Source organism: Hippopotamus amphibius, chromosome 9, assembly GCF_030028045.1.
Source record: "Hippopotamus amphibius kiboko isolate mHipAmp2 chromosome 9, mHipAmp2.hap2, whole genome shotgun sequence".
Taxonomy (NCBI): Eukaryota; Metazoa; Chordata; class Mammalia; order Artiodactyla; family Hippopotamidae; genus Hippopotamus; species Hippopotamus amphibius.
This window is the reverse complement of record NC_080194.1, coordinates 138072431-138081357: the sequence shown is the minus strand read 5'-3', so window position 1 is coordinate 138081357 and position 8927 is coordinate 138072431. Positions and strand designations below refer to the sequence as shown.

General features: G+C 46.5%; 1 protein-coding gene across 2 annotated transcripts; it reads right to left on the bottom strand.

The window, feature by feature from the left end:
- Nucleotides 1-1975: 1975 nt before the first annotated feature.
- ZNF394 (zinc finger protein 394) lies at nt 1976-8280 on the bottom strand. Of its 2 annotated transcripts, none has more exons than XM_057695325.1 (3): nt 7733-8280; nt 6872-6998; nt 1976-4309 (listed from the first exon to the last, which is right to left on the bottom strand). In XM_057695325.1, the coding sequence occupies exons 1-3, from the start codon at nt 8141-8143 to the stop codon at nt 2913-2915; spliced, it is 1935 nt and encodes a 644-aa protein (XP_057551308.1). In that variant the 5' UTR covers nt 8144-8280; the 3' UTR covers nt 1976-2912. The 2 variants fall into 2 exon arrangements, with proteins under 2 accessions (XP_057551308.1, XP_057551309.1); XM_057695326.1 differs by having other exon boundaries at nt 7820-8280.
- Between the last annotated feature and the right edge of the window lie 647 nt (nt 8281-8927).

Below are 8927 nucleotides of genomic sequence, written 5' to 3'. Positions count from 1 at the left end.
TCATGGGAGGGAAGCATCTCTTTCCTAAGAGAACCGGGCAGAAGAAACGCAGGATGTGGAAGGCAGGACCGAACAGAGCAGGGGCGGCCAACTCACCTGGACCCAAATTCCCCTGGACCCGGGAGTAGTTTTATTGGATCACAGCCACACCCGTTCTCTCTCCTGCTGTCTGTGCTGCGTCTGTGCTGCCACAGCAGAGCTGAGTGACTGCAGCAGAGGCCAAATGGCCAGAGAAGCCTCAAATACTGACCATCTGTCCCTCTAGAGAAAACGACTCTAGTGCAGAAGAAAGAACGTGCCTGGCCCGAGGGTGGGAAGACTCGAGTTGAGCCCTGAGTCTGCTAATTAACTGAATGAGCTCCGCCAGTCACTTCCCCTCTTCAGCCCTCGCCTGTAGGATAGTAATAATAGCTCACAAAGTTGTTGTAAGAATTGCAGCTGTGATTAGTCGCTGTGTTTCCAGGGGTTGCTGTCCTTTGAGGACGTGGCTCTGTACTTCACCAGGGAAGAGTGGGACACACTGGCCTGGGCTCAGAAGGACCTCTACAGAGACGTGATGCTGGACAACTACAGAAACGTGCTCTCCTTGGGTAAGGAGTCGGCTTCAAAGTGAGGGGAGTGGATTAGGGAGGGCACATGAATGTCCCCTACAGTATATATTGTTTAATTTCCTTAAAAATGACATGAAACAAATATGATATATGAAGAACTGATTAATCTGCGTGGTGCATATGTGACTTCTTTAAAATAGTTCTATATTTGGAAATATGGGGAAATCTTCACTTAGAAGTATGTTTGTTTACTGTAAAACTTAAAATATACATTTATGCCCAGAAAAAAAAATCTTTCTATCCTACACTTGTCTGTATGTTAGCAATATTTCACAATAAACTTCTCCATGGTTTTTTTGTGAAACATCACAGTTCAAAGCATATGAGGGAATTCCCTGGCGTCCAGTGATTAGGACTCTGTGTTTTCAGTGCCGAGGCCGAGGGTTCAATCCCTGGTCGGGGATCCCGCAAGCCACGCAGCATGGCCAGAAAAAGAAAAGTATATGAATATATGACAGTAACCAATAACACCCATGTATCTTCATCCCACTTAAGGAATAGATCACCTGCAGAGTCACAAAAGCCCCTCATATTCTCTCCAACCTCATCTGCATCCCTCTTCACTGAAAGTTAATCATTCTCTTGTAGACGGATTGATACCACCTATCTATTTACATCTGGACATTACCTAGTTTTGCTTTTTCTGGAACTTTACGTACATGGAATCACACTCTTTCTTTCACTGCACACGTGTTTTGAGAATCATGCATCTTTCTGTGTAGCTGTGGTTCCGTCATATTCACTGACACTGGGTCTCCCACTGCAGGAATACAGCACAATTCATGAATTTCTTTTGTTGATGGGTTTTGGGGATGTTTCCAGTTTGGGGCTTTTACAAAACAGCATGTCAGCATGCCTCTTAGTTCCCTGCGAAAAGACCTAGAAATAAGTTATATACATGTTCGACTTTAAGAAGTACGGCCAAACTGTTTTCCCTAATAAATGTAGCAACTTACACACCAACAGCAGGTGAGAGTTCCCATCACTCTACATCTTTGGTGGTCCTTGGTGCTGACAGATTGTGAAAGGTTTGATAATCTGTAAGGTGTGAAATTGTATCTATTTGTGGCTTAATTTGCATTTTTCTTATTACTAATGTAATTGAGGATGTTTTCATCTTTGTGGGCTCTAATTCCTATTCTGCCTTTTTCTAACGTAGTTGAGTTAATCAATCTTTTTATAGCTAGTGCTTTTTGAGCCTTGTTACAGATTGCTAGCAGTTTATCAAATTTTTCTTCTTTCTGGGCACACGCTCAGAATGTAAGCTGGCACTTGCTTTGGGGGAAAGAAATTGGGAGGGTGTACTGAAAGCCATAAAATAGCTCACACACTGGTAAAGAAATTCTACTTCTGGAAACATAGCCTTAGATTCTAAAGATCAATCCAAATTATCCTAAACGTACGTTGACATTCACTACAGCATTTTTGGCAACAGTGAAAAATGAGACACGCCTGAAACATCCAACAAAAGGAATTGTTACATCCACTTGACGGAAAATGAGCAGCTATTAAGCATAAAGTTTAGGAAAACCATGTAAAAGCCTTATGACATAATACTCAAGATATAAAAGATAAACACTGTGGTTTTTGTTATATAAAAAAATACGTACAGGAAAACATCAGAAGGAAATACACCAAAATACCAGTAACAAGTGGATCATAGTGCTGGGATTATGGGTAATTTTTTTCCCCTATTGTTTTTCCAAATACCCAATAATGTACTTATATTCCCTTAATTAAAAAAAAAGGTTCAGAAAGAATTTAGATGCAATGCATGTGTAGCACTAGAAACATAATCAGATAGATTTAGGCTCTAATCCAAGTTCTACGCTGTGTTTAAACCAACAAGGAAAAAATGGGAAAGAAAGAGGGACTCTGCAAGGTTAATGTTTAAAAAAGTCAAAAATATAGAGTGCCTCTTTGTAGGCACTGAACTGTACAAGGTGTTCTGGATTATAAAATAGCTCCCATCTACGTAGAAAGACAATTCTAAGTGACTGCAATATGTTCTCAGGGAAGTAACTGGAGGGGCAAGGTTTGGTCCAAAAGCAGAGGTCCCAGAAGAGTGACAAAGACAGAACTCTCACAGGTCAGCCCTTGCTCTTGCTGGGAGTGTGTGCTGGTAGGGCTCCCAGCTCACACACTCCTGCCTCAGGGCCAGACGCTACAGAGGGCGTCCTAAGCCTCCAGTGGGACTCAGTCTGTCCTGGGTGTGATGCCCAAGGCAATAGGATCCACGATTACTGAAGTGCTCCAAAAGCCAGAGAGAGAGAGGGAGGGAACAGCTCATGCAGAAGCGTGTCAAAATGATGGGACTTTATTTCTATGGATTCTTTGGTGTCGGATGAGGTGTGAGCTCTGCCTAAAGCTGTCCCCACATTCGAGACATCTGTAAGGTTTCTCTCCGGTGTGTGTCCTCTGGTGTTTAATGAGGGTAGCGCTCTGACTGAAGCGCCTCCCACAGACAGGACACCCGTAGGGCTTCTCCCCGGTGTGGACTCTCTGGTGTTTGGAGAGGTCGGAGCACCGTTTAAAGCTCTTCTCACACTCTTCACACGTGTAGGGTCTCTCCCCTTGGTGTGTCCTCTGATGTCTGAAACGACTGGCAATACGGCAGGTTTCCCCACACTCATGACACGTGTAGTGCTTCTCCGCCGTGTGGATCCTCTGATGCCGGTTAAGGTGTGAGCTCTGTCTGAAGCTGTCCCCACATTTGGGACAGGTGTACGGCTTCTCACCTGTGTGTGTCCGCTGGTGTTTAATGAGGGTTGCGCTCTGACTGAAGCGCCTCCCACATTCTCGGCATTCATAGGGCTTCTCCCCGGTGTGGATCCTCTGGTGTTTGGAGAGGTCAGAGCACCGTTTAAAGCTCTTCTCACACTCTTCACACGTGTAGGGTCTCTCCCCCTTGTGTGCCCTCTGATGTCTGAAATGGTTGGAGATGTGGCAGGTTTCCCCACACTCATGACACGTGTAGTACTTCTCCCCCATGTGGATCTTCTGATGCCGACTGAGATTTGAGCTCTGTCTGAAGCTGTCCCCACATTTGGGACAGGTGTACGGCTTCTCACCTGTGTGTGTCCGCTGGTGTTTAATGAGGGTAGCGCTCTGACTGAAGCACCTGCCACAGACAGAACACCCATAGGGCTTCTCCCCGGTGTGGACTCTCTGGTGTGTAAAGAGATCGGAACGCTGTTTGAACCTCTTCTCACAGGTGTCACATGTGTAAGGTCTTTCCTCACGGAAGCGCCTCTGGGTCTCAAATAGGCCTGAATGATGGTAATTTTCCTCACCATGAAGAGATCCGTGAGGTTTCACCGTATCTAACCTGTGTTTGCAATTGTCTCCACGTTCATCACTGGTCACAGGCCTCCCTGCTGTCTGGACGTGATGACCGGGAATGGGGCATGAGTTTTTGGCACTAGTCCCAAATTCATTGTTTTTGGAGTCTCCCTCTTCTCTGGGACCACTCTTGAGATCTGAGATGCTGGTGACTCCCTGCTCTTCAGGAGACCTTTCAAGCTTCAGTGATGGGGGGCCTCCTGAGGGCTTTTCTACCCTGTCCTCATGGGCATTACCACACTTGGAAGACAGGGGCGCCTTCTCCTGGGACCCTTGTAGCTGCGCTCGTGGCTCCACGTCTTCTAGAATTTCTTGCTTTGGAATCAACTCTTTGTTCTCAATTCTGGTTTCTGAACCTGAAACATTAAAACACAAATTACTGACATTTCATCCCTGGACAAGAGTGAAAAGAAAGTGCTGGCAGAAACCCCCTCCCCACAAGCTGCCAAAGCCCTTTGAATGTTCTCCGTGAAACCACTCCTGAAGTTTATCTTAATTAATTTGTCAGACACACTCACATCTACCTGTACGAACCCCATTTCTTTCCTTTTATACTTGTGCCTACCCCCGCCAGACCGTCTCTCTTCCCACGGCCCCACTGCACTGTTGTATGAGTCACTGTATTACAAGAGGCAAATTTGGAAGGGGTGTCAAGAGAGATGGTGCAGCCTTTATTGCATGCACGCAGGATGCTTTAATAAGAGAGATTCTCTTCATGGGTGAGTTACAGTACCAGACACGCCAGGGGCCTCCGTCTGAAGGCAGGCTCTGGGTAGGCAGTAAATCTAGGACTTATGGGAAGCCTGTGAAAGACTCCATCCCCCAGCCCAGAGTTCTTGCAGTTTACTCTCCAGGAAGGCTGAACCAGATAAATTCGGGACTGGGGACATGAGGCACAGCTGAGAACAGGGGACAGGTACCACCTTCCCATCAGGAGAGTCAAATGAAAATGGACACACTGATTGGTAGAACCTCCAAGCACTGTCCTCTGTTCAGGCTCAAGCCATCAGTCCCGAAGCTGACATCCTTCAGGCAGAAAGGGCAGGGATCTCATAGGCTTTAGTCCCTATGAGGTTACTGGGTCCCCACCTAGAACAGCACCTGGCTTATCTGCAGACATGCAATATTATATTTGTTGACTGAATCTCTCTATAGGAAAACTTAGCAGCCCAGGCCAAAGACCCAGAGACACTGACATGTGGGAATTCCCCAGTAAAACAGCACCTGATGCCTGACCCTGTACTGAAGATCACAGTTCACAAGTCCTTCCCCATAGTTTCCAGTCAGAATTCTTAGGTTTAACTATTAAATACAAACAGAAAGTGAGAAGTTACCCGCATTTCAGGAAAACCTCTGATAGAAATGCAATGGAACATTCAATGCATGAAAACGAGAGAAAACTGAATAACCTATAATTAATATTCTCAGATAGATATAAGACGATACTGTACCCAGGAAACAAGGAGGCTATAAGAAAAGGAATATTTAAAGAACAAGAAAAAGCTCTTGAAAATATTAATGAGAGCAGAATATTTCAGCCTAAGAGTTGGAAAATAAAGCTAAGGAGATCTCTTAGAAAGGGAAAGAAAAGATAAGGAAATGGGAAGGAGGTGGGCAACCCTACAGGATCAGCTCACGAGTTCCAACATCCAAGTGGAAGAAATCCCAGAAAGAAAGCAGAAGAAAATGAAATAAAAATAAATAGATAAAATAAAAGTATCACACAAAAAAATTTCTCACAACTCAAAGATGCTGGTGTCTATATTGCCAGGGCCTGCCAACTACTCAGAACAGTGAATGAAAAAAGAAACCTCACACCCAGCCACACCCACTGAAATTTCATACCAGCAGGAATAAAGTCTCCTAAACACAGAACAGATCACACACCAAGGATAAAATATCACAGTGGCATCAGATTTCTCAACTGCCACATGGCAAATTAGTTACAAAATCCACCCTCTTCAAAATTCAAAGGCAGAGTAATTTCTAACATAGAATGCTACATCCAGCCACAGCATGATATAAATGTGAGACAGGAATAAAGGCATTTTCAGACATGCAAAGTTTCAAAAAATTGAGCTTTCAAGTATATGTTCTCTGGAATATACTGGAAGACATTATACGTCAAATTGAGGGGGTAAACCCAGGAAGAAAATGGTATGGAATCTGGGAAAGAGAAAAGGAATTCCCAGGGTGAGAGTGAAGGGACATTCTACAACAGCTGTGTAACCGGCCTGGAGAAGAAGAAGCTTAAGGAGGAACTCTCCAAGGGAAAAGTGGAACCGAGGGCCCATCTAATGAACCTGAACTTTACTGAGAGGGGTTTACATTTCTAACAGGGAGCTTGTGGGTGAACTAGTGCTCAGTAGTTAGAAAAGAAGGCACGTGCAAAATGAAGCATTATTAATTCTGGGAAAAACTAAAAGCTGTAAAGGAAAAGACTTACAGCCATTTATATTATGTGGGTGAATACAGATAATATTTATATAGACATAATACATAATACATTCTCTTAACAAAAAAGACTGATTTGGGACTTCCCTGGTGGTCCAGTGGCTAAGACTCCATGCTCCCAGTGCAGGGGGCCCAAGTTCCATCCCTGGTCAGGGAATGAGATCCCATGTGCTTCAACGAAGAGTTCAAATGCTGCAACTAAAGATCCTGAATGCAACGACGGAGATCCTGAGTGTTACAACTAAGACTCGCTGCAGCCAAATTAAAAAAAAAAATCAACCAATCAAAATAAAAAGCTGAATCTATCACCTAACAATACAGAATAGAAGGTCTTGCTTGGGTTACAAAAGGGACTCAAAGGCTCTCAACCTGTGTCTGTAAATGGCAGCCCGGCTCAGGGATTTACTGAAGAGGCCCTCCACAAATCACACACTGCTGGAAACTAGCAAAGGCACCGCACTTACTTGGCGAGACTGTGTTCCCATAATCCTTCGGTGCACTCTCCCTGTAGAGGTCCCTCTGTGCTGGGCCCAGATGCTCCCACTCCTCCCAGGTTAGAGACACAGCCACATCCTGGACTGTCACCAACCCCTGAAAGAACAAGAGACTTCCCTCAGCACTAGCAGGGCCAGGATGAGGCCAGACTCCAGAGAGGAGTCTGCGAGTGCTGAGAAACCGAGTGATGCCCAGTGACTTTATCAGTGAGCCTTGTACTAACGTGGGAGTTGTGAACTGACCAGACAGAAGCTGGCATTCTCCTGCAATCCTGAAAAGCCTTTCTATGGACTATCTACACTAATTTGGGGGACGAGCCAACTGTTCATTTGAGTTATATCGCCATGATTTATCAAAGCAGAAACCTGATATGGACCGAAAACACCCAGGTTAACCGAAGTCCCAGATTTCAGTGCTGGCTCTCAGACACCGTTTCCTCACGTATGAAATGGTTACAGAGATCTATCTTCGGAGGAAGGTACCTCACCAACAGCAGTAATAACTTGTCTTTTCCCTGAGCCCCTCCTCTCCTTGTAAAGGAAAACCACACTCCAGTTTGTCTCCTCTGCTCTCAATACTACAACACTCCATGTCTAACACCAGATGTGTGCATTTCCACAAGTCAAGCAATTCTTCCGCACCATCTGGGTGTCCTGTTTAACAACTCTGACCCTACCTACCTGGAGATGGTGTGACATCCCATTAGGTTAAGGGCTCACGTTTCACGCACATCCTAAAGTTCACACAAAATGTAGTAAGGAAAGAACTTCTAAAGCCCACAGCATCTCTCACACCTCCATTCCCACCACCAGAATACTTTCACTCCTCACTTGGCGTGAGGTCCCATCAAGCTCTCTCTGAAGAGCCCGAACCAAGGTGGCAGCCTCCTCCCCGTTCTCCGGGCGGTGCTTCCGCACCCAGGCCTGGAGCTCCCGGGGCAGGATGGTCAGGAACTGCTCCAGCACCAGCAGCTCCAGGATCTGCTCTTTCGAGTGCACCTCCGGCCTCAGCCACCGATGACAAAGTTCCCTGAGCTGCCTTAGCGCTTCTTCGGGTCCCGTCCCCTCCTGAAAACAGAACCGCCTAAAACGCCGTCGGGAAGTTTCGGGATCCGGAGAGTCCCCTGGAGGGTCGGACTCCCCACCCCCGGGTGACTCTTCCTCCACTTTCACTATCCAAGGGCCATCACTCAGGGGCGCAGCGGCCACCCTGCCTTCACTTGCGGTCCAGCTCCAACTCATCCTGCAAGTGCGCACTTCCCCGGAGTTCTGCCTTCAGGTGAGACGACAGCAAACCCAGCAAAAAGCCGCGGGCCTCGTCGGATCCCGCCAAAGCACCGGCTGCCGGGCCCCCAGTCCCTAACAAGCCCCCGCCTTGCCCGGCCCCCTCCCAGACTCCCCCAGTACGCTGCCACCCGACCCAGACACCTCCAAGTCCCGCGACAAAAAACACTAATAACGCGAGTCGGGAGCGCGTCACCGACTCCCCGCAGTGCCCACCCTCCCGGGCATTTCCGGGGCCTCTCTAGGCTCCCAGGAGGAGTGAGGTGCATCTCGGTGGTTTGTTGTCCTCCCGCCTCCCAGAAGTACTCTCCGTGGGTAACTCGCAGTGTGGAGCTTATAGTCCTTAAGGTTACAGAACTAAAGGATAGTCTTCCTTTATAAGTGGATGTCATTCTTTAATACATTATCTGTGGATAAACTTTTGTAAATTTTGTTTTAGGGAAAGTTAAAACTCCGGCTGTACAATAAGCGGTCATTCATCCACTGGGTATTCACTTATGCAAGAAAGGTGTAGAGTATCTTCTACATGCCAAGGCATCGTGCTTGACACTATAGATACAAAAATGGGAAGACACAATCCCCGTCCTCAGTTGCTCACAGTCTCCTAAGGGAGACAGACACTTAAATCCTTACAGGACAGTGTGGTAAATGCAATACTTTGAGGTGTCTGCAGTGTCTATATGTGTAACCAGAGGTGGAAATAATCAACCGTGCCTAGTGGGGACGGTGCAGTGAAAGACTT

Bases quoted from the DNA above. Each gene is read 5' to 3' on its own strand.
- ZNF394 (XM_057695325.1), bottom strand. From the start codon at position 8,143: ATGAGTTGGAGCTGGACCGCAAGTGAAGGCAGGGTGGCCGCTGCGCCC. The intron at 6,999-7,732 runs GTGAGGAGTGAA...TTGTTCTTTCAG, and splicing joins TTGATGGGACCTCACGCCAA to GGGTTGGTGACAGTCCAGGA. The intron at 4,310-6,871 runs GTAAGTGCGGTG...TTAATGTTTCAG, and splicing joins TGGGAACACAGTCTCGCCAA to GTTCAGAAACCAGAATTGAG.